At 57.2% G+C, this 23058-nt stretch overlaps 10 protein-coding genes across 10 annotated transcripts; 5 read left to right on the plus strand and 5 right to left on the minus strand.

Moving 5' to 3' along the window:
* Positions 1 to 534: 534 nt before the first annotated feature.
* KVR01_005829 (uncharacterized protein) lies at positions 535 to 1689 on the plus strand (the record flags this gene model as incomplete). Its single annotated transcript, XM_044789146.1, has 2 exons — positions 535 to 704; positions 912 to 1689. 2 exons carry the CDS (start codon positions 535 to 537, stop codon positions 1687 to 1689), a joined length of 948 nt encoding a protein of 315 aa, XP_044644632.1.
* Positions 1690 to 2622: 933 nt separating this feature from the next.
* On the plus strand, positions 2623 to 4067 carry KVR01_006166 (uncharacterized protein; the record flags this gene model as incomplete). Its single annotated transcript, XM_044783561.1, has 2 exons — positions 2623 to 3835; positions 3912 to 4067. Exons 1-2 carry the CDS (start codon positions 2729 to 2731, stop codon positions 4065 to 4067), a joined length of 1263 nt encoding a protein of 420 aa, XP_044644969.1. The 5' UTR covers positions 2623 to 2728.
* A 1981-nt stretch (positions 4068 to 6048) lies between these two features.
* Positions 6049 to 7591, plus strand: KVR01_006004 (uncharacterized protein; the record flags this gene model as incomplete). Its single annotated transcript, XM_044783180.1, has 6 exons — positions 6049 to 6504; positions 6629 to 7000; positions 7081 to 7155; positions 7237 to 7263; positions 7481 to 7517; positions 7572 to 7591. The coding sequence occupies 6 exons, from the start codon at positions 6049 to 6051 to the stop codon at positions 7589 to 7591; spliced, it is 987 nt and encodes a 328-aa protein (XP_044644807.1).
* On the minus strand, positions 6548 to 9517 carry KVR01_006375 (uncharacterized protein). The gene is made up of 3 exons (XM_044784170.1): positions 9178 to 9517; positions 8705 to 9081; positions 6548 to 8590 (listed from the first exon to the last, which is right to left on the minus strand). The coding sequence occupies exons 1-3, from the start codon at positions 9445 to 9447 to the stop codon at positions 7945 to 7947; spliced, it is 1293 nt and encodes a 430-aa protein (XP_044645178.1). The 5' UTR covers positions 9448 to 9517; the 3' UTR covers positions 6548 to 7944.
* A 1274-nt stretch (positions 9518 to 10791) lies between these two features.
* On the minus strand, positions 10792 to 11580 carry KVR01_005887 (uncharacterized protein; the record flags this gene model as incomplete). Its single annotated transcript, XM_044793351.1, has 2 exons — positions 10792 to 11175; positions 11308 to 11580. 2 exons carry the CDS (start codon positions 11578 to 11580, stop codon positions 10792 to 10794), a joined length of 657 nt encoding a protein of 218 aa, XP_044644690.1.
* A 674-nt stretch (positions 11581 to 12254) lies between these two features.
* Positions 12255 to 13928, minus strand: KVR01_006071 (uncharacterized protein; the record flags this gene model as incomplete). The annotated part of the gene is made up of 2 exons (XM_044792805.1): positions 12255 to 12372; positions 12454 to 13928. 2 exons carry the CDS (start codon positions 13926 to 13928, stop codon positions 12255 to 12257), a joined length of 1593 nt encoding a protein of 530 aa, XP_044644874.1.
* Positions 13929 to 16042: 2114 nt separating this feature from the next.
* KVR01_006229 (uncharacterized protein) lies at positions 16043 to 16750 on the plus strand (the record flags this gene model as incomplete). The annotated part of the gene is made up of 1 exon (XM_044783621.1): positions 16043 to 16750. One exon carries the CDS (start codon positions 16043 to 16045, stop codon positions 16748 to 16750), a length of 708 nt encoding a protein of 235 aa, XP_044645032.1.
* Positions 16751 to 17365: 615 nt separating this feature from the next.
* On the plus strand, positions 17366 to 17923 carry KVR01_006481 (uncharacterized protein; the record flags this gene model as incomplete). The annotated part of the gene is made up of 1 exon (XM_044794673.1): positions 17366 to 17923. One exon carries the CDS (start codon positions 17366 to 17368, stop codon positions 17921 to 17923), a length of 558 nt encoding a protein of 185 aa, XP_044645284.1.
* Positions 17924 to 18418: 495 nt separating this feature from the next.
* KVR01_006012 (uncharacterized protein) lies at positions 18419 to 19212 on the minus strand (the record flags this gene model as incomplete). Its single annotated transcript, XM_044784265.1, has 2 exons — positions 18419 to 18833; positions 18914 to 19212. 2 exons carry the CDS (start codon positions 19210 to 19212, stop codon positions 18419 to 18421), a joined length of 714 nt encoding a protein of 237 aa, XP_044644815.1.
* Positions 19213 to 19820: 608 nt separating this feature from the next.
* On the minus strand, positions 19821 to 21468 carry KVR01_006256 (uncharacterized protein; the record flags this gene model as incomplete). The annotated part of the gene is made up of 7 exons (XM_044794083.1): positions 19821 to 20280; positions 20332 to 20427; positions 20485 to 20861; positions 20940 to 21013; positions 21072 to 21105; positions 21159 to 21178; positions 21273 to 21468. The coding sequence occupies 7 exons, from the start codon at positions 21466 to 21468 to the stop codon at positions 19821 to 19823; spliced, it is 1257 nt and encodes a 418-aa protein (XP_044645059.1).
* Between the last annotated feature and the right edge of the window lie 1590 nt (positions 21469 to 23058).

Genomic DNA, 23058 nt, shown 5'->3' on the forward strand with positions numbered 1-23058 from the left:
CGAATGCTGGTGGGTTGTCAACCAGGTCACGCCGGCTTCGATCCGGCGCCCTCGAGTGCTCCTAGTACCCAGATCCCGCGCACAAGGTTGATTTCCAAAACCGTAAGCTGCCTCCAGAATCCTTACTCTGCGGACTAGAAAACTGCTAGCCACAATGTGTGCCAGCACATTCAGGTTTGCCCAGAAACACTGTCGACCCATCGCACACTAGCCACCGCCTAGGCAGCCTTGGGTGAATCGTTAAAGAAGCCGGGCCAGGATCAAGGAGAGTATCAGGGTAGACTATAATGGCGACAAAGATATTGACAGAAATTGTGCTCAAAAAATGGCCCGCCTCTTTGATGCGAACTTAGAATCGCATTATTCTTCCCTTTGGCCAACATACCCAAGTCGCCTTGAACGCATCTCATTGTCCCCTACACAGCGGCGTTGAGGACATTGTTCTATTGTTCAACACGCCGTCGACTCACCGACAAACTGCCCAGGTGTTTAATTAATTACCACCCAGCAGCCCGATATCCTATCCACCCCACGATGTCGACTTCCAATCCTCAGTCACCCGCCCCCAGCAAGACAGACCGGAAGTGGCAGTGGTCAAACGACCCGTTCTTCCCGCTGAAACTGATCCTGCTCCCCTTCATCCTGCCCCCGGTGCTGCTCGTCCTCATATGCCTGGAACTCGCACCGAGAGAAGGAAAACCCAAGTCCCACCGGGAGCCACGCCTCCCACCCGAGACTGAGACACCCCAAGAGTCGCGATCTGCACCACCACCAGCGGCGGCGGCCCACGACCCGACCACGCCTCCTGACCCAACAACCCGCTGCTGCCCCAGGCGCCACGGCCCAGCACCAGACGAGCCGACACCAAGGCCCCCGAGAGGAGCATCAGCGCCGCCGTCCCGCTCGTACAGGTCAAGAACAAACCCAGCAGGCGCCGGGCCCGCGCCACACCCGGCCGACACGTCTCCCTTGGGCGGCGCCGAGGGATCCCACCACGCGCCGGAAGAAGCCGAGGCCGGCCCAGCAAACACCAACAGCCCGAGCACCATGGGAGCAGCAGCAGCCACCACCACCCCCGCCGCCGGCTCGGACGTCGCCCCCCAGACGCGCCCTGCCACCCCCGGCCTGACGAGCGGGCAGACGCCCGACAGCAGCAGGGCCGAGGCCTGCACCCCCACCAGCAGCAGCGGCGAGGAAGAGAGGCGCGCCAGGCGCCGCGACGTCACGACGCGCGAGGACGGCCTCCGCATGCCCGTCGTGGGCGCCCCGGCGCGCATCCCCAGCACTCTCATCACCGATCCCATCGACGGCTCCTCGTCGCCCTCGGGCCCGCCCACGCCCTCCTCGTCGTCGTCGTCCGGCTCGCCCCTTCCCACCCCGACCCCGGGGCAGGAGGAGGTCCCCCCCGTCCTGCCGGCCAGCGGCGCCGGCGACGCCGCCGCGGGGCCGGCGCTCTCCCAGCTCCGCGAGAAGCTGCTCGCCGTCCCCGCCGACGCGGTCAGCCGGCGGTGTCTGGTCGACGGGCGGGCGATCCTGAGGAGGAGGGCGCGCACGCCGCGGAGTCATGCTTCTTCTTCGGGCGGTGGGGGGGTCAGCCGCCAGGGCCTGGGCCATGGCCAGGCTGGGTCTGCCGCCCGGAGTCGTGGTGGGGAGTCGAGCGATGGGTATCCTAGTGAGATGATGGAGTGATTGCTTTTCCTTACCTTTATCTCGGGGGTGTGATTGTGGGGAGGTTGCTTGGAGAGAATGGTTGGTTGATGTGGAACTTTTCTCTTTTGTTACTTGGAGAACGAGTGTGGCGTTCTGGCGTGGCTGGCCTTTGCATGGGGCATTGATCTTGTTGAAAGGGCTCTAGGGTTCGCTCAAGTTTACCTTCCTATGTTTCTGTGATCTGCTAGAGATTGGAGACTTGGGATATAAAAATAGGAAATGAAATATTGTCGATTTTCATCATGGTATAAATGTGTCTTCGTCTTCCCCGTGTCCCTTTTCCCGCTGGTATCTATGCCACATGAGAGTCAGTATCTGGCTTGGTCCAAGAGTACGTTTACCTACTTAGGTACTGATGGTTGTCGCTTCCTGAAGTCATTCATCTCATCCGGGGATATCTCCTATAACTGGCTGTGTGCGATCGGCCTGACTGCAAGGCATTCAAAGGTACGACCATCACCATGCACTTGAAAAATGTGGCGTGTCCCTTTGTCTCCAAGCAAGCAGTTCGTCGTCATGTAAGTGCCTAGGTGATGACAAAGAAAACCCCGACATCCTCCCGGGGCTGGCCGAGGCTTGCATCCGTCGTGCCGTCCCAGTTCCCGCTGAGCAAGTGCCCGGTGCAAGTGCCCACCCAGAATCATCCCATATGCCGCGGCTGGCGAGATGATCGCTGCAAGGTACCATGAACTCAACCCGTGGGGCCCATGCCAGGCGAGCAGGTGATTGGCGTCCCCGCATCATGAGCTCATCGTGCGGTGGTATCGCTTAGGAAACTAGCACAGATCGCCGGATCGTGGCTGCGGCTCGCCCTCGCTCCCCGCTGACGAGTGTGTCCAGGACTGCCGGTTACAACGTCACGACTTTTTGTGTTCCTTGCTGCATCCCACGGTGTATTAATAAGAATCTGTGATCGCTTGGGCCATGTTTATGTGATTTAAAGGCGGCTCTGCCCCCCGGGCTCGGCTCGGCTCCTTCAGTGAATCGTGGTATCCCACTTGGTTTAAGATTGATCAAGATGACTTACTTCAGGTTGGCAGCATTCACGGCCCTGGCCGGCCTCCAGCTGACCCGAGCCCAAGACCTCATCTCGGACCCGGGCCGGGCCGGTCCAGAACTAGAGGTGGTCCATCTCTACAACGACCAGTGGCCCACCGGAATAGCAGTCTCGTCCAAGGGCCGCAGGTTCTCCAACTACCCAGGCGGGCTCGACCCGAACAACACGAACGACGGCAGCAACGGAAAATACACGGTGGCCGAGCTCTTCGACGGGAGCACCGAGAGGCCGTACCCGAGCGCCGAGATGAACAGCCCCCCCGGCGGCGCCATCAACCGCACCACGGCGCCCCCGACGGGCGCCAACTACCACGACTACCTGATCGGCGTGCAGAGCGTGGTGGTCGACAGCGCGGACCGGCTGTGGATCCTCGACACGGGCCGCGCCCAGACGCGCGAGGGCGTGCTCGTGCCCGCCAGCCCCGGCGGCCCAAAGCTGGTCGGCGTGGACCTCGCGACCGACAGCGTCATAAAGACCATCACGTTCCCCGGCACGGTCGCCTACCCGGAGACGTACCTCAACGACGTGCGCCTCGACCTCGACCCGGCGCTGACGCCCAGCGGCGCGGGCGTCGCCTACATCACCGACTCGTCCAGCGAGGGCCGCACGGGGCTCATCGTCGTCGACCTCGGGTCCGGCGAGTCGTGGCGCCACCTGGACGGGAGCCCCTATGTGCAGGGGGACCGGCAGTTCCTCGCCTCCGTGTGGGGCCGCGCGCTCTACGCCGCGCAGCCGGGGGCGCGGCCCGCGTCGTTTCTTACCTTTGGCGCCGACGGTATTGCTCTTGGTGCCGACGGGAAGGACCTCTACTTTGGCGGTGTGGGAACCCGCTACCTGTACAGCATCCCCACGGAGCGCCTAAGGGACCGCGGCCCCACGTCCGAGATCATGGCGCAGGCGGCCGTCGTCACGCGCGGGCAAAAGGGGCTCGCCGATGGGTTCGAGACGGACAGCAATGGGCTGGTGTACCATGGGAACATGGAGGCCAACGCGGTCAACTTCTTCAGCCCCGAGAATGGGACGGACCAGGTCTTCCTGCGGGACCCGAGGATCAACTGGGCCGATACGGTGAGCTGCAGGCCGGATGAACCCCCTGGATTTCTCTCACTTGGTTGTTAAGATACTAACCCAATGGTGCGCGCAGTTCTCTGTGGCCACGGATGGCTACCTCTATTTCACCAACAACCAGCTGGCCTTTGGCCCTGCCATCTACCCCGGCCCGGACACAAGACAGCGGCCGTTCAGCCTTTTAAGGGCCAAGCTTCCAAATGGGGGCACCAAGGTTGGCGGGGGTTCATGATCTGGCCCTGAGTCTCGGAACACCCATAGTCGCTGGCATGTTTGAGCAGTTCATATATCTACTTCTCATGAGACACTTATTCCGTCGATAAAATTAATAGTCTGACCTATCATCCTTCAATATTCGATTCCAATGCGCTAATTCATTTTTATTGTGTATCTATTAACTGCCATTAGGTTCAAGGTTCGAGGTTAATCTTGAATTTTCTTTAAACTTATATACTAAAAGGGCGTGCTTCGCCGGCCCCCTTGGGCTACTTATATCCATGTGCATATTCAGTGGCGCCGTCAAGGGCAATGCCTCCTGGCCTTGTCTGTACGGTGCGAGGCCAAGGCCACTAATTACCTAGTCTTCTCCAGCATTATTGGCATTATGCTATTCCTTTTTCACATGCTGGGTCTGGAGCGTTTACGCCCGTATGAAGGCGCCATGTATGTCCTCAGATGTATACGGAACAGAAGCGAAACCAGGCAGTCACAAAGGTCTTTGCCTTATAGGCCGGATTGCCAGCCCCGACAATCACATGCGACCATATCTACAAGAAAATATGGGATCCCGTCCGCTCTCCCTTAATCAAGCTTGTAAGAGCTGGAGTAGTAGTTGGGTCGGTGACGACCAGCGAATGCCCGGTGTTGCATGTTTTCTTTTTGTCAATCTGATCTCCTCATCATTTTTCTACCGTGGAGCTCGGACTCGGTATACATCTTGCCATTCCGGTGGAATCGTACTGCTTGACGTCTCGAGAGTAACGTCGTCGGCCGACGGGCGCGGGAGTGCGTCTCAGCTCCCCGTGCGTCGCATGCATGCCGGCGCCAAGCTCTCGAGCTTCATGTGCAAACGCGATCTGGTCATTTGATAGCTGAAAGCGCAGAGTGCGAGAAGTGCGAGAGGCGGCAGTGAGGCTATTTCATAGTAGGCCGTTCTGCAGATGATTGCTCTCCAGGCATATGTGCTAATGTGTGTTGTTGACCATGAGAATCCCGAAAGATGGGAATTGAGCATTGCACATGTGGATCATTACTACTAGTTAAGTAGATTGGTGTGCCGGCCCAAAGTCTTCATAAAACCAAGAAAGCCTCCTTGAGGCTGTAATGTCATCGCATGCAGTTACCATGGTATGGCTCGCTCGTTTTCTTTCAATGAGGACTTGTCTGCAGGCACCGTTTTCATCAGTCGAGTCTGCATTGTCACTTCCTGTTCCTCGACAGGATTCAGTAAACGAAACTCGGTGTTGTGCGAGCTACCTACGCTGTGAAAAGCTTCAAAGGGCATGCTAGGATTGATGCATGTGAAGCGTTTCCCTTGAGCCTGCCAACATTGAAGAAATGCCTGTCAACATGCGCCGTCCCAGATTTGAGCACCTGGGTATTAGTACCTAGCTGGCGTGGACCGACGTGCAAGCCACCAGCAGCATTACCACCTTGTCAAAGTATTGACGAGAATTTGACATTGAATGGCATGTATAGCAACCTGTGATTGGAGGGAAGCATGCCACTGCCATGTGGACTAGGCGGTCGAGCCCCAGCCTAGGTCGCAATGCTTGCACCGCACGGTGGTGGCATCTCCGGCCAAGCGATGCGATATGGGCAATTCAACGCCACGGCACTACAAAGGGGGGGGACTAGTAAGACGCGAACTGGAAAGGCTGCAACTGCGATGAGAGGAGAAATGAGCCAGATAAATGTCGGGCTCGTGCGAATACAAACGGGAACCACATCCGACCAGGAGCACTTGAGGCTTGGCGATGCAACGAGGTTGGTTCGGGAACGGAGTATTACAATCCGTCTGGCCGTTCAGAGAAAATGGCGTTACAAACTCGGGGCAACGCCCCTTCGCAGTAGCAGGTTCTCGACGCGATCCATCAGCGGTAGTTCGACCCCACGAATAAATAAGGAGCAGCCATGGTCCCCTCCCAACATGGCCATTCCCCAGGTACGCACGCACACCCGCCCACCCAACCCACCATCCATAATAACCCACCATGACGAACCTGCTAACCCTCGCCAGCCTCTGGGCCCTGGCCCTCGTCTCCCTCGCCCGAGGCGCGGAGCCCGTGCCCCGCTCAACCTTCACCGAGGTGACAGACTACGGCTCCAACCCCACGGGGACGCGAATGTGGCTCTACGTGCCCAAGAGCCTCGCGCCCAGCCCGGCCGTCGTGGTCGGCGTCCACTGGTGCAGCGGGTCGGCGCAGGCGTTCTACCAGGGGAGCCAGTGGGCGCGGTACAGCGAGACCTACGGATACGTGGTCATCTACCCGCAGACGCCCTACACGCGGGACAACTGCTGGGATGTGGCGAGCAAGATGACGCTTACCCATGGGGGAGGGGGCGCGAGCAATTCCATTGCGAATATGGTGGACTTTGTGGCGAGGCAGTATGCGGCTGACCGGAAGAGAGTTTACGTTACTGGGGTCTCTTCTGGGGCCATGATGACGGTATGTTGCCCTCCGGGGCTGGTTTACTTTTCTTTCCCTTCCTATTGGCTATCTGTGCTATGAATGGTATTTTGTAGAATCTTCAATGCCATATGAGGCGCTTAGCAATATTGACAGTTTCCAGAACGTCTTAGCAGCGACATACCCAGACGTCTTCGCAGCAGGCATCGCCTACGCCGGCGTTCCGGCAGGCTGCTTCATGAGCGCTGATGATATCCCGGACTTTTGGAACTCGACCTGCTCCACGGGACAGTCTATCGCGACGCAGCAGCAGTGGACCAACGTCGTCAAGGACATGTACCCGGGTTATACTGGAGCTCGGCCCAAGATGCAGATTTATCACGGTAGTGTCGACGAGACGCTTAATGTTCAGAACTACTATGAGACGATCAAGCAGTGGACGGGCGTGTTTGGGTACTCGGAGAATGCTGTGTCGACCACGGCGAATTATCCGCGGAGCCCGTACACTAGGTATGTGTTTGGTGATAAGTTTCAGGTGAGTGTGGCTCGCTCCCAGTCTGTTTCCGTGACTTTCTTCGAGATGAGGGAATATCTTTGCTAACCATAGTGGCATAGGCTTTCCTGGGCTCTGGCGTCTCTCACTCCATTGACGTGTTCCCGGAGGAAGATCTCAAGTGGTTCGGCTTCACCGTAAGTTTCGCATTTCCTCCCACTATACATGCTGATGAAAATGTGTGAATGAATAGTACTGACCATGGGTACTCTCAACAGAGCGCGGTGAGCCCGACCTCGACTCCGGCTACATCCACGTCTACCATTCGGACGTCCACCACGACCTCCTCAGCCAGCGCGACGACGACTGCTGCCGGGGGCTCGGGGGCCGCTCCGCAGTGGGCTCAGTGTGGCGGTAATGGCTGGACGGGGGCGACAGCGGTATGCTATTTTTTGTCCCTTGAATATTTGGGCGGAACGTGATGACGATTTGTGCTGGGCGCTGACTTTGGGTTTGCTGCAGTGCGCGAGTCCGTATACCTGTGTTAAGGTGAACGACTGTAAGTCATTCCAGCCTTGAGCTGTCTACTTGTGATGCTGACTTCTGTTTCAAGGGTACTTCCAGTGCCAGTAGACGAAAGCATGGCTTGGGGTTGACAGGGCCGGGGCAGGGACGAAGAAGCGATGTCGTAGATAATAATTCTGGGTGTCATCTCAAGCCGTCAACTCGAGATCTCTCGATGTCACATGAACTAACTTTCACGGGGACTAAGAAATTGACAGCCCTTGTAATGAAGCCCTTTTTCTCTCATGCCGGCACAGCCCCGAGCGAGCCTGAACTCTCCTGAGGATCAGGCCTGTTGTTGGAAGGCCACGTATGCGATTCCCACCAACTCTTCAGCTCGACTCTAGTTTCCATTCCGGCTATGCTGCCTCCTACTGGCAACATTTTCACGCATCCCTCGGGAATCAGTCCGACGTCATCGGTCAAGAAGTTCTCCACGAGGGGCCAACCTGGACTACGTCCCATCTTCCATAAATATAGACCAGCTGCCCGCCCGGGCACTCCGAGTCGCTAGCTACGGCTGGAGCATGCCGCAAGCTGTGCGGGGCGGTTGGGTTGAGGGGCGGCCTCGGAGGCCGCTGGGGGTTCCCTACCGCGATATATGTCTGGGGTCTGTGAGGTTGTCGTGCCTCCTGACTTGCAATTGACCACCTCCTGCCTCTGTCCCTATCCGTTTGCGACATCGCGCCCTCGTCTGCTCCGTCTCCAGGTGGGCGGTCTGGACCCTGGTTATATCTGGCCGTGTCACTGGCATGTACTGGCCATCCCTCGGTTCGGTCCTCACCAGTTCGCGACGTGGATCCTTCGTCAATGTTTTGAAAAGTCCCCGTCGCCCTATTCCGCATCGTACTTGGCCCCATAATGTCCATGATACCACCACAACACCGCCGCCGTCGTCTGACAAACATCCTTTTCAGTGAACCCCACAATGAGGGTGATGCGCAACAAATGATCCCGGCCATGCAGCCCGAAGCGGAGAGCAGCGACAAATAGCTCTGAGAATAAGTAAAATCTGGGGACACAGCCTTCTGCAGAGAAGCCATACGGAGGCCGGTGACAACAAGCACGCTAATAAAGAAGCATCTTGTCAGTTTCCATTCTAGAGTGTCCTCTAATAGTCGCGAACCCCGAGCAAGCATTTCGACGCCTCTGTTCCAAGGCTCCCCTCGAAACACGACTTACACGGCACCAATGTTGAATACAAAAGCAAGCTGTATTCTCTTCTCCAGCGGCATTTGAAGACCACTTATCATGACAGTGGGGACCATGAGTATCCCGAGGTCAAGGACCAGTCCGGCAGCCTCCAGAGCCATGAACGATGCGACCTGGTCGCCGCAGGCGCCCAAGACGCGCGGATCCCACTGTGCGGCGAATGGCTTGCAGATCAGGAATATCTGTATGCTTGACGCGGCAGCGAGTCCGGCGCTCATTGCGATGATTGTGGAGGTAGTACGGCGTGCGAATTTTGAGACTGAGAAAATACGATAAGCCATCAGACAGGCGGCGATGCGGAGCAGCCCCGTCACCATTGTCCACAGGGCCTCGGCGACGAGCAGAGACTGTAATATCGCCCCCGGGAGTCAGCGTGGTCGAGCTGGCAGCGGAAACCAGTGTAGTATATGAAGGACATGGTTGATGCCGGACTTGGGGCTCACCTTGGCCGCACGTTCAAGGTGGGAATCAGAGACGTTCTGTTGATGTTCCGCCTGGCCTTCATCGAGTATTCCCCAGGTGGACAGCGAGACGAGCACTAGTCCGATGATGAAAGAAATAAGAAGAAGGATATCATCGGGCCGGACTGAGACGAACAGCCCTCCCGCAGGGAGCCGATGACAATACACGACAACGACGGCAATGGAGGCTATTAGGGTCAACGTCCAGTTGACGACCAACGTGCAAAGGGCAAGTGAGGTGTATATACGCATAGTCACTTATAGTGCCATGTGTAAAGGCGTAGTAGCAAGCACAGCAAGGGAACAGTGAACGGGATGCGATCCCTTTATCTTGGGGTGCACAAACCAATACATAAAATGCAAGGCCCCCTAAAACGAGGCGGTCTTCGTAAGCATACTCGCAGCGACTTGCCCGTGTAAGCGTGCGGGTGTCTGCTAAGCCCCGGGGCCAGGTGCATGCGGTTGTGGCTTTCGCATTGCATTAGCGAAGTGTCGCGGGTGAGGCTCTTTGGCGGTGCTTGGCAACATTGGTCAAGATCTGCCTGGGTGACAACGCATACTGCAGCGTCCGGTATTGGTATACAGATGTACATGTACTTGTACCGACAGCCGAGGTGGCAGCGCAGGGCCAATGATGTAGCGAGTATTTCATCATTCAAAGAACTCATACTTGCCGTATACATAATGCATCTCGGCATCTCAGCCTTGACGAGGAATGGTTGGGCGCCTAGCATGCGGCCACCGGGCACTGCCCGCTACCAGGGTGGTTTCGTTTCTAATCCCTATACATATAAAACGTCAACTGGTACACAGCGCCCTCAGAAAGTAGTGAACATCCAAGACCCAGAATTTAAAGGAAAATAGTGTCAATAACAGTCCAGACAGAATGCAGTACCGTCAATAGGCTCGTAACCTCAGCCTTATGCCGCACAAACTGCTCACTACCGATCGGTCAAGGCTGCTATAGCCGGTCGCCTTGGGGGGCTTATGGTAGGCCTTCTCCAGAACGCTATTCTACACATCCTCTTCCTCGCCACCTGCAAGTTGAGGTAGTACATCTTCATCATGAATAACGGCCGACGTGTCGTGCGCCGGCCGCCAACCATCCCCAACCACACCCATCTCTCCCCCCGATCCTTTCTCCACGTCCCGCTCGTCGTCCTCTGCCTCTCCCCTTTTTCGTCCTGGCTGGTGCTCCATACTAACAACAGTGCCTATGACAGCAGGTCTGGATATAACACGAGTCCCCGATTCCGCCCCTCGCGCGTTACGTTTCCGCCTGGTAGTGATAACCAGGCCGCCATCAGACACCCCCGTCGCGATCCTCGAGACAGCCGGCGACGCGCAGTAGATCACGCCGGCCATGCAGCCCGCCGACGACAGGAGGGCGAGGTAGCTCTGGGAGTAGGTGAAGTCGGGCGAGGCCGCGTCGCGCAGGGCCGCCATCCGGAGCCCGGTGACGACGAGGACACTACGTAGCAAAACACTCCGTTAGGACATACCGTTTCATGGATGCCTAGGGGTGTTGATTCCCCGCCAGTCAGGGCAGTTGCACCCAGGAACAAAAGCACCTAGGACTAAGTACCCCAGGCTCACTTACACGGCACCTATATTGGCAATCAAGGCCGATGCGACCCTCGTGCCGACCGGAAGCCGCAGCTTCACAATCACAACACACGGGACGGCCAACACCCCGATGTCGAGGAGCAGCCCCAGCGCCTCGAGCACAAGGAACGAGACCGCCTGGTCGCCGCACGCGCCCCGCACGCGCGGGTCCCACTGCGCCGCGAGCGGGCGGCAGATGGCGAAGACCTGCACGACGGAGGCGGCCGCCAGCGCGGCGCTGAGGACCATGACGGCCACGGTGAGGCGCCGGGCCAGGGGGGCGGCGGGGCGGAAGACGCGGCGTGTGAAGAGGCCTGCTGCGATGCGGAGGAGGGCTGTGGTGAGGGTCCACAGGGCCTCGGAGACGAGGACGGACTGTGTGGTGGGCATAACGAACATGATTAGTTGATGAGTTCCGGCGTATTCGGAGGTCTCTTGTCCGCGCCACCTGTGGAAAGTCCGTGAAGGGCACCACCTATGTACAGACACACACACACACACACGCACCTTCGCAGCAGCCTCAACCCGCGGCGCAGCCACATCCCGCTGGTGCCGGCCCAGGCCCTCGTCGACAAGCGCCCACGTCGACAGGGCCACGAGGACGAGGCCGACCAGGAACGCGGCGACGACAAGGATATCATCCAGCCCGGGCCTCCTGGGAGGGAGCTCGAACCCAACCCAGCAGATGGCGACCACGGCCAGGAGGGCCAGGAGGGCCAGGAGGGCCAGGGTCCAGTTGACCGCGAGGGTGCACACGGCGAGCGATGTGTACCCGTGCATCGTGTGTTGTTGGGGGGTCCCCGGTGGATCTCGACGAGTGAGTTCAGGCGCGATGCTAGGGGGGGACTTGCCACGGTAGCTAGCTAGCTGACCTTTTTTATCAATATAACTGGGAAGAGAACATCCTGCCCGAGTGGCCTACCCCGTTTGCAAGGGCGTACAGATAGCCACACCAGCAATCATCGTCCTCCGCGCGTAGAGATCGAGCATACCAAAGGATGGATCCGCTAACATGGAAGGCCACGGGGTAGGGACTAGGTGTTTGCGGCTGACATCAAGCCTCGATCTTGCATTGGCGGATCCTATAGTTCGGCGGGCTCGATGGACATTGGTAGTAATCTTGCAGCCAGCGAATCGAAACTTGCGCACGCTTACGGTTCCTTCGAAGCTGGACAGCCATATCGACTAGACTAGACTAGTACCTGTTCCTGGCCACAGCACACGACGTTACATTACCGTCTCCGAGAGGTGGTACGTCAAGAAAACCTCCCTCTAGCCAAACATGATTCTCGAGATTTAGGCATTACATGACAACGCGAAGTGCTCGCGCTCAAGCGGGAGCAGTATTAATCAGCATCTCTGTCACGACTCGTCGCCGTCTGTGTCGGCCGTCTCAAATCATTCGTCACAGGGTATCTCGATCCTTCCGTCATTTGGAGCAAGGCGGTCTCTACCTACAACGAAGGACCCTCCCAGTTCTCCCTCCTCAACCGCCCAAACCACGACTGCTTGTGGGGGAACGTGACCTCCTTCTCCTTGATGAAACCGCCGCCTTGGAGGAGCTGTATGAATCTGCAAACGATATATATGTGAGTGGGTTTCTTGGGCGTGGACGGACTCAATATAAATGAGATGGATGCATCCGAGACTCACCTCTCATTATCGACCCTCGGCTCAATACACACGCTCCGCGTCCTGTAGTCGGCGCAGAATATCCAGTGCACGAGGGAGCTAAGCCACGACTGGACGATGCCGCGCGCCCACTCCTCGCCGATAAAGACGTGGATGCCCCGGTCCCAGTCGTCGACGTCAACGTGCCGGCCCAGCGCGTCCTCCTTGACCCAGTAGATCTCAAAGTAGCCGAAGGGCACGCCGTCCCACATGCCGATGGCGGGGAAGCTGTGCCGGCTGGCGAGGGCGTTGGTCAGGAAGTTGGGGACGTACCCGCCCCAGAACTTTGACACGCGCGGGTTGTTGAGCCACATCTGGACCAGGACTATGTCGCACATGGTCTTGAGGTGGTGTTCCTCGCTGGGCGGGGAGGAGACGGGGCCGAGGTAGGGGACCGGCTTTGGCGAGGACGAGGCGACGCGCAGGGACAGGTACTTGCCCACGCTGGGGACAAAGCGGGTGTAAAAGACCTCGCCCATGCGTGGGGGCTTGGGGCGCACCGGGTGGCGGATGTTGTTGGTGAAGGTATAGTGGAGGGGCCCCGGTGGGTAGTAGGTGGGCAGGTGTGAGGACGAGAAGAAGGGGCCGATCGGGAAGCTGGGGACACTGACGATGGTCTGTGGCGGCGGCGCACCTGGGAGGTCGGCGTTGAGGTGGAAGCTGGGGGAGAGCGGCTGCTGTGGGCTCGTGGGCCTCTCGTTGCGGACGGGGCTGGTCGGCCTGGAGGGGATCGGCGACCCCGGGTGGGAGCTGGCGTGGCGATGCGTGGGCTGGAGGGTGAAGAGGAACAGGCGGCCGGGGATCTGCCAGAACATCCTCTGTGACACGAACATGTTGGCCCACTCCTGGCTGGTGTCGTCCATGGACGACCCCACCGCCGAGTCGAGGGTGGCGATCAGGCCCATCCTCTCGAGCTTGGGGATCAGGTTGCGGCCCCTCAGGACGCCATCCCTCTTGATGTTGATGCGCCAGTCCCCCCTGGGCCTCCCTTGTGCCGGAGTCTGTTTCGAATTCTCGTCTGGCGGGAGGGTCTTGCCCGGGGCGGGCTGGTGGAAGTACCAGTAGAGGGTGATCCACAGCATCATTGCGATCTGGCGGGTGGGCGAGGCGGCGGGCTTGAAGTCGGCCGAGGAGGGGTTCGATATGGACGAGATGTAGAGGCTGTCGTTCTGCAGGGTCGGGCTGGTAAAGGAGTGGATGTGGGATCGGCGGGCGACGCCGTTCTCGTGCTTGTCGCCGCGGTTAACCACCATGGCGTCGTCGTCGGCGTCGTTGTTGTCGTTGTTGTCATTGCTGGGCCTGCCATCGTCCTCGGTGTGGATGACAATGGTCCAGCCTATTGGGAAGGGAGACTGGTGGTTCTTGTTGAGCTCATGGCTCTTGAAGAAGAGCCCCGCAAAGACTGGCTGGACCGTGAATGTTTGGCCGTCGGGCAGTCGCACGGTCGAGGAGGGCATCCTGTCGATGGTCACCGTCGGACTGTTATTGCTGAAGCGACAGGAGCCCTGTTCTCCAACACGCCTGGTGTGGAGTGGGCGGTTTGGCGGGGTGGGCGGTTGCTCCCAGCTGTTGTGAGCAAAGGCGGGGTAGCTAAGTACCTAGGTGTGTACCCTGTCAACGACAGCTGACACAACCGGTTGTGGCCACTTGTGTGTGTGTGTGTGTGTATGACAAAAGTAGACAGGCCACAATGGGAATGAAGCGATCGTGAGCCTGAGCGTGGACGTGGGGCCTGGGGGAGCTCTGTCGTCAGGGACAGAGGGTTTGACCATGCGGCTCGGGAAGGTGGCTGACATGGGAAAGGGAGATGGGGTTTATACATACATGGGCAGTCACGCATCCTGCTTGCTGCACCTGCAGCCTGCAACCTGCGACCTGCGACCTGCGACCTGCAACCTGCAACCCGTGCAGGGAAGCAGCAGCTCTCCCCGCACGGCACCAGCATTCGGAGCCGCAGCAGGAGCAACCATCCAGCCATCCAGCCATCAAACAAGAGACCCAGCCCGCCAGCCCAGACGCGATGAGGGGCAGAATGCGCCGACCATGACGCAGAGGCCACCCCGCCTGCCCAATCTGAACCCAATCTGGGCTGCTCAGAGCTTGCATCCCTGCGGGCCACGGCCGAAGCTTGTAAGGCGGGTCCGCCCGCCTGCCCACCCCTGCGTGGATCTCCCAGCAGCCGGGACGAACCCAGTCACGGCCCCTCTAATGGTCAGCACATGCCACCGCCGCCGCCAACCTGCCCGTTGTGGTGTCTCATCACAATTGTGCCGCCTCGGATTGGTTCTCTGGGCCTTGGGAGGCTCCGTCAAAATCATACAGTGACATACTGCGGCAACAAGAAAAATAGTAGCTGGTGTTAATGGTCATATGCTTGATTTATTCGTGGGGGTCTTGATTTCCAAGTCACCCCCTCGGCAGTAATTACACACAAGAGGATGACTACAACCCATCAAGGCGAGGCATTCGGCTCCATTGCCCAAGAGATCTCGCATACGTTAATAAGACCAGTATCACGAGATAGAAAGAATAACTTGAACTGCATACTCTGGGACCACCCTTCGGAACCTGGCCGCCAAGGTACGTTGCCTTGTATGACACTATTGAGGCACCCCCCCCCCCCAATATGCTGCCGTCTTTTCTCCCTTTACTTCCATCCGTATTTGGTGTTTTCAAGACAGCCAACAATAAATCTCTGCCTAAGTCAGCCAGTGTTCTTTTTTGAATGGAATTCCCCTCCGGAATATGGCTACCCGGGAGCTCGCCTCCTTGTACCATGGCTCCAAGGTGGCGTCTCTCCCGTGCAATAGAATTGCGTAGTAACACCTGTGTGACATTTAGCCACTCAGGTCATAGTGGGGCAACTCGAACTTCCAGGGACAGACATCATCATATTGCCACGTTGTAGCCTTGTAGAGCTCCTCGGGAATAGGAAGAACGACAAATGTGCCTGCTGAGATCATCAGAGGCTTGTTGATGCTACGTTCACACGGTAATTCCACAGCAATGTCTCCCAAGTTCCAATCACAGTAGGACTTTCCAAGTGCCACTATGGCCGTTTTACAAGGCACCCACTCTTGACAACCTTGGAAGATAATGGGCCCCGATGGCAACACACAATCTCTATCTTTACATTCACACATCCCAGAACGATCATTCCTTAGCATGTGGTCAAATCAGATCGAAGATGATCTTGGGAGGTAGGGCGTGGCTTCCAGAAAAGCCTATTGTGACTTCGTCCCGAGGTCAGTGGCCCACATCCACCGTGAGTAGTACTGGCAGCTCAAACACCAGGTCACTCGAACCTCCCTGGAAGTGGTTCACCATTCGCTCCTCCCCTATGATCTCGTCCGATGTCCGCAGGACAGCCACCTGGGTGTCATTTCTGCCTTAATCTTCAACACCCAAAAAGCCAGACAAAGCACCCAAGCCCCAAGACAACATCGCATTAAAACCTCACAACACACCAGCCGTCACAACAGGCCCCCAAGAGCAGCAGGAGGACTCTCGCGGCCTCGGGGCTGCGTTTCACCATAACCACCACTTTAAATTCAAATATTGGCTTTCAATCATGTGTACCGAGAAATTTTTCGACGTCATGTGCTTCCAAGAAAACTGCAGCAACATCGTCGTGTACAACCTCAGATCGCTGGTACCCTGCGACGATGTCGAGGACTCAGAGGGGAAGCTAGCGTTCGGCGGCTGTGGGAAACGCGAGCACCTAAAGGCCCCCAAGATGAAAGCAGTCCAGGAAGGGATGAAATGCCCCGACTGCAGGCCCCAGCACGGGCAGGAGCTCGAGAGAGAGGCACGGAACCACGCACAGCAGCTCTACGAGCAAGTCGGGGAGCGGATCGCCGAGGAGAGGAGCCACCAGCAGATCCGCGACCATGTGCGGCGTCTCGGGAGGGAGGTGAATGAGATGCGGAGGTCGCTGGAGGAGACGAGACCCCTCGACTTCGGCCGCTCGACGCCTGCGCCCCCGGACCCCCCCTCGGGCTCGGGGGCTGGAAAGGGTAAATCTCCCGACCGTGGCGGTCGTGATAACCAGCGTCCAGTGCCTGGGGAGCAGGACCAGGTGGTGTCCGGCGCTGGGGACTGGTCTGATGGTCGCGGGGGTCATGATGGCCATGCTCGTGGGCCCTCTGCGGTGGACGAGCACTCATTTGAGAATTTCGATATGTTATTGGAGACGATCGATGTAGCCCAGGGACGGAAACGCCGGGAGGACAGCCCTGGTGAGGGATCCAGTCGTGGCTCTGGTCAGGGTTCCAGTTAAGGCTCTCGCGGAAGGGGGAGCCATCGTCAGGTGGCGATCGGAGGCAAAGATGGTGAGACGGTCACAATTTCGTCCTTTGTCTTGTATAAAATCAGCAGCAAGCATCATCAGGCCAGCAGCGTCGTCTTTAAAGGCCGATAGCGAGCGAGGTAGAATTCCATGCCAACGCAGAATCTCCGTCACTCCTTTACATCCTTTGTATATGGCTACTCTGGAGGGGAATGTTACACCGGATGATAGATGAGGAACGGCGACATGTCCACAACATGGTGTCACTTGGCTAGAGTCGATGGCCGACGACGTGTAGCATCCCCAATAGACCGTCACTCGAGCTGCTCTCCATGTGATTCACGGTTTGCTCCCGGCTTCCTCCCCTATAAAAATGGCCACCGAGACAACAGCTTAATTTATTGCTTGCCTTTCCGTTCCGCTATTCAAAGCAATCATACCGGCAGACCCGGAGAGACCATCGCGCGAGCATCGTACAAGATCATCAAGCATCTCCACGTGTTGCCAAGGGCAGTGTGAATTTTATCCAACCACGAGGAACCGCAGGGGACGCACATCTCCCTCCATGCGTACCAACAAAGTCTCCGCCAAGCCAGTGTATCCAACATGTGCCAGCAAGAGGTAGCAGACCTCCTCTGCTCCGAGCCGGAGTGCAACAACGTCCTCGCCTGCAAGAGGCTCGTCCCGGGGACCCAGGAGCGGTGCGAGGCGGTCAAGAACGCCGCCAGGGACGCGCCCCAGCCACCACAGCACGACCACCCGACGGACTACGACATACCGAGGTCCCAGCAGCCGGTGCCGGTGTACGCCCAGCCGCGCGACTGGTGCCGCGACATACGGAGCATCCCGGGCGCCGCCCGCAAGGCGAGGACGGAGATGTGCCGCGCCTGCCGGGTGAAGCCCGTGGAGGAGCAGAACGAGATGTACGCCGACTACGGCGAGGTCCTGGCCGAGAGCAGGGGGGAGCAGCTGGCGCGCGACGAGGAGCGGCGGGCCAGGTCGAGGGGGGAGGGCCCTGCGGCGGGCGGGTATTTCCAGGCGGGGGTCGGTGGGACTCCGCCGGGATCCGGTTCCGGTGCGCATCTGAAGACTGACCACGGCCGGGGCGGCCGTGGTGGGGGTTCTGGTCGTGGCCATCATAAGGGACAGGGCCGTGGCAGCTAGCCGGGACCGAGTAGGCAGCAGGCCTTTTTTGGCGGCTCACGATGTCAAGGAATGGCGAGGTTGGAGGGCGTTCTGGTCTAGTAGAAAAGAATCTTGTTTGATTTTGGGACTGGCATGCTCGGGGGAAGGTGGATGGCTTAATGTGTATGAGCGGAACTAGATGCCGAATTCCACAGATTCATCCAGCGCAGGTGAGCCATGCAAGGCAAGTTAGAGGAATGACAATGGTGCATCCGTGATTGCAACACTGGCAAGCCGTCGAACACTAGAACATCTCCCTGGAGGAGAGAAGGACAGTTCTGGCAAGGCAACGAACTCTTTTCTCTTTCGATCATACCAACAAAACCGAGGGACCTTTATCCAAACCAGTACGTCTCGGTGATTCATCTAATCTATATAGATGCGACGCTAGTCGTATAGTTGATTCGATCACCTTTGGACACATTTTCTACGGTTATCCCTCCCGTCCCGGATCCTAAAATTCGGGGTCTCGAACTACCATGCTACTCGCCAGCGGGACTCAACTGCCAAAGACGGCTCAAAAAGTTCCATATCTTCCCTCAGACTTTCCGGGGGGAGAACCCCATAACCCTCGGGATGGCGAAAATTTTCCGCCCTCACGGTGACGCCCGAGTCTCGTTCGCGGATGAGTGCTGTGATCTTTGTCGTGGTGCTGGGGCGTGGATACCACGGCGGCGGCCCAAAGAACTTTAGCGCCAGGCTCTTGTCGAACGACGCAGCTGGCGCACGTGGTGTGCGCCTGCAGAGGCAGACGCGCTCGCCTCTGAACACGCAGATCCAGGTCTTTTCCACCCCGCATGGGCACCAGGGCTCCGCTTTCTGCCTGAGTGTGACGTAGACATCGTGGAGGCTGTAACGACGTGCGCCGACTGCCAGCGCGCAGCGGATTCTGGGTATTGTTTAGGTTAGCTGAGGACTTTTGAAGTTTTTGATATGGTCGGTGTCATCCTGGGCCCCGAGGTCACTGACATATGCGGTGCCCGGCGAACCACCTCTTTGTACTCAAAGGTTGAGTCGACCGTGTGCATGGCCCGCTTTGACACACGACGGAATGTGGTCAGCGACGGGATGTCCAGGTGCTTGAGTATGATTTCCACCAGCTCGAATGGGAACTGCCCAAGCCAGCCTAGGTCTGGGCTGTCCGGCTGGATGCCGAAGTCATGCCTGCCGTTGTCAAGCCGGCAGTAGCCCTTTAGGATTTCCGGTGGGATATATCTCGCGTCCATGGAAGTTCGCAGCTGGAAGACGGGGTGAATATCTTCTGACATCTCCGGAATAGAGGCGAAACCAGTTACTTGCGGTCGATCAGTTGAAACTGTGAAGTTATGCGAGGTGTGGTGGGACGTGGGAAGTATTTTGGTGGATTTGTTCGAAAACTGATCATTCTTGGCCCACGGGGATGAAATTTGCACCCACTTCCTCGTCGGGAGACACTTGCTGGAGAAATAGTGCGGAATGAAAATTTGGTTTCAGTAGTCCGAGTCCTAGCCGGTCTTGAGACAAATCGTACCAACCAGTACTGGCAGCCTTAGGCAAATTGATACCAGACTTCAGTTCGTGACGTACCGGTACCTGGCCCAAAGACCCTAGAAGGCGGCCTGACAGGAACTTGAAGTACTTGAGATGTCGGGTAGTCAACATCACTATCAGCGCTGATTAAAAATATTTCAAGTTTCTGCTAACATTTCAACACAACGCTACCACTACCCTTGGGCAGTGTCCGGTGTTATTCGAGGCAGTAGTTCGTTGCAAAAGACCAACTAAGTATGTACAAGCTGCCGAGATTTTCCTGCCATAGAAATCAAGCGCCCCGAGCAACACCAGTGCGCGCTAAGAAATAAAGCAACACTAAGTAAACAAGACGACGCCACGCTTATTAGAAGGCCCTTCCGGTCTCATAAGACACCTCAATCTTAGTGGTAGTCCGGATCCCCTGGACCGTCCCGCCCATGACCGGCAGCTGACTCTCCATACTACCCGGCGTGCCCAGCGGCCTCCCGCCGTCGTCCCAGTCGTCGGCACGATCCCCAGCGACAACCGTCGCCCGCACCTCGCTCTTCTTCAGGCCGTCCTTCGCGGCCCCCCGCATGTTCTCCATGGCGTAGTCGTCGCTGCCGTAGCCGAATTTTGCGTAGCCGTCGCGGTGGCGGGACCGGCCTTTTGATGGGCTCGAGCCATACGTTACGAGACCCGACCGGCCCAGCGTCTTTGGGGTCATGCCGCTCTTGCTGCGGCCGTAGGTGCTTCCGTCGATGAGTCTTGGCGCGACCGAGAGGATGAATTTTCGGAGGGTCGGGAGCATGCCGCACACGATGATCAGGTTCGCCTCGATTACTCTGTCTTGGTGTCAGCTTGTGCGGGGCGGGTCCCGAGACCATTCGACGTACATGAGCAGACTCGCATACGCCACGTCCCACGTTGGGTCAGTTGACGTTAAAAGTGTTGGAAGTATAGCTGATCTTAGGACCGAAGTGACGATCGTTCTGTGACATCTTAGAATTCCCGCGTGTTCCTCGCCGTAGCTTGATATATCGACTTACATGGAACCAATACCAAAGATGAAGAAAAGACCGATCTTCTGCTTGAGGGGCACCTGGAGCTTCACAACCATCGGAATCGGCAGGATGAACAGTATCACATCAGAGATGATATTCGCGGACGCAGTTGCGATGTAGAGGGCTGCCGAGTTTATACACGACCCGGTCGTGATGGTGACATCGAAGCTTCTCTCAATCGGGTCGCACGCAAATATTAGACTGAAGAATATGCCGACGGTGTAGCCCACGATGAGAGCGAGCGTCGCAAAGACTGAATAGCGGAACCACCGCTGAGGTGAAAGTCGCAGGTAGAAGACGAGAAGTGCTATTTTAGCAAAGCTCCCGCTCAATATGTAGATCCATGACGCGATATATACGACCTGAATTCCGTCCGATTTAGTTGAATCCGTTGGCTGAGTGCCTTGCGCCCCGTCATGGCCTCGGATTGGTGAACTCACGAGCAGATACCGGTTGAACTTCACAAGTGATATTTCCCAAGCGTGTACTCCACCTATGCCCGAGGCGAACATGTCTGTGTAAGGGGGCTCATCAGGCCATGTTTCACACATGTGCATCGGGATAATGCTCACACAAGACTAAGAATTGTGTCACTATCGAGGTGACCTGTTCGTGTCAGACTCAATCGTTCAAAGCATAAGTTGGTTAAAAGAGCTTACCCAGGCAAAGAAGAGCAATACTAGTCAGGCAAGATGTCAGCAAAAAGGTCGATAGCAGTCAATTGACTCGTGAGCCGATCATCCTGTCAGGGTAACAATGTCACAAATACGTACAATCATCAAGTTGGAACTTCCTCATAACAACTGACTTCACGTAGACCCTTTGGGCTGTGAACAGCATTGCAAAGATGAGCCCGAAGGCAGCCAGCCAGTAGGTCGGAACATCAGCTCTCCGCTGAGGGTTATCAAAGTCGACCACATATCCAGGTGGAGGTGGTACGAGGACCAGGACCCCGTCGACGACAGACATGATGAAAGTCTCGAGGCCTGGGCTTTACTAGTCGACGGGACGGTAATTAAGTCCGCCTCATAGACTTGGTCGATGATAAAGAGATCTTTGAACAACAAGCAAAGACGATAGACAGGGCCACCTAAAGCAATGGGATGTATGGTGCGAAGGTCGGGTGTTCGGCTCCAGGGAAATGTTGTGGACCTGCGGGCTCAGCTCTCTCTTGTTTATCTGTGACGGAGACGTGGTAAGGCTGTGCCGAGAGCTGGGGAATCGTCAAACTGCAACAGAAGCTCGGCAACCTTTGCAAGGTAGCTGACACGCGCGCTTAAGATTTCGGTGCTTGTGAACCGTTGCACGTCTCAGAACAACTACGAGCAGCTAGAGGTTCATGAGCTGGGATCAAGTAATTGGGAGAAAATGGGTCTAGTAAAGGGTCCAAATGTCTCTTTATCCGGTAGGGCCTAAGGGTACGGCCAGCACCTGCATGACGAAATCGTCCCGCCTGCAAGGATCAGCCACGCCCTCGTGCATCTTTGCGTTCACGAGCGTGAGGGATAAGTGCACTATCTGTCGCCTGGTGGAGGAACAGGCCAAGGGACTGTCTCGGTGGACTCAGTAACGATCGCACGACTAAACCTTAACAAGTCTCGGTCAGCCCTAGTCTGTTCGCACGACATGATAGATGACGGCCAGGATGCCTACGGCAGACGTATTCGAACTGCTTGGTTCCTGGATTTCTGAAACCAAATCATGCTCTACAGACGATTGTTCATACTGCAGACAAATACTACAAGTATCCCGGGCCTTGACATGAGGGCATTTCTTCTGTAAGATAATTACCACGTGCGTTCACTCGGAGGGAGCCTTCCGTCGATACACATTGCTTGCCGTCTCATTGAGGCGGGATCGGCGCTGCGAAACCTTCTCATCATGATCGCGTCTGTCTTCTCGATCTTTCCTGCAATTTGGTTTTTGTGTCAAAAACGTGGGAATATCCCTGATGAACCGCCCAGCCCAGCCAAGCACTACTAGTACGTGCCATGTCCATTGATAATGAAAGAGCTGGCGATATCAAAATTGGTGGAGCGACAAGTCCGTGCCCAAAAGGCAGCGGGGATCACCATTCAAGCTCCATGTGCAGCCGTGGTACCCATCTGCTTCGACCGTGCGTTTAAGGTTTCGACCGTCGCCGTTCCCGACCAGCACGAGCAGCACTGCACGCCACGCGGGGGCTTCTAGGCTAGTTCCAGAAGACCTGGGCGCCACCGATAGGCTCAAAAGGTGAAGAGGAGAAACTCCGAACGCGTGATGTTCTGATACGCATGACGCTTCCAAGGTTTGGAGGGAATATCCCGCCTGTCGGATTCCTCCGTTCGTGGGCGGAGGAGGGGAGCGCGGGGCGGCAGTTCATCGTCCACCTTCTAATGTCGATCCCCATCTGGCAGCGGCTGTCCGCTGGTGGAGACGCGGGGCCGGAGATCAGAGGCCGGCACCTGGGATTTCACGGCCTCGTCCCGAGTGTGGTGGGGACTGGTGTGCGACCCATAAGGCTAATCGGACTTACTCCGTGCGTACACTTGGCTGGGCAGGCTTTCAAATGTTGTAGGT

The sequence above is a fragment of the Diaporthe batatas genome (genome assembly GCF_019321695.1).
Source record: "Diaporthe batatas strain CRI 302-4 chromosome Unknown Contig00006, whole genome shotgun sequence".
Lineage (NCBI taxonomy): Eukaryota > Fungi > Ascomycota > Sordariomycetes > Diaporthales > Diaporthaceae > Diaporthe > Diaporthe batatas.

Excerpts from the sequence above, each read along its gene's own strand:
- KVR01_006375 (XM_044784170.1), bottom strand. The coding sequence starts at position 9,447 with ATGCGTATATACACCTCACTTGCCCTTTGCACGTTGGTCGTCAACTGG. Across the intron at positions 9,082-9,177 it reads ACCTTGAACGTGCGGCCAAG|TCTCTGCTCGTCGCCGAGGC; the intron begins GTGAGCCCCAAG and ends GCGATATTACAG. Across the intron at positions 8,591-8,704 it reads GTATTCAACATTGGTGCCGT|CGTGCTTGTTGTCACCGGCC; the intron begins GTAAGTCGTGTT and ends CTTCTTTATTAG.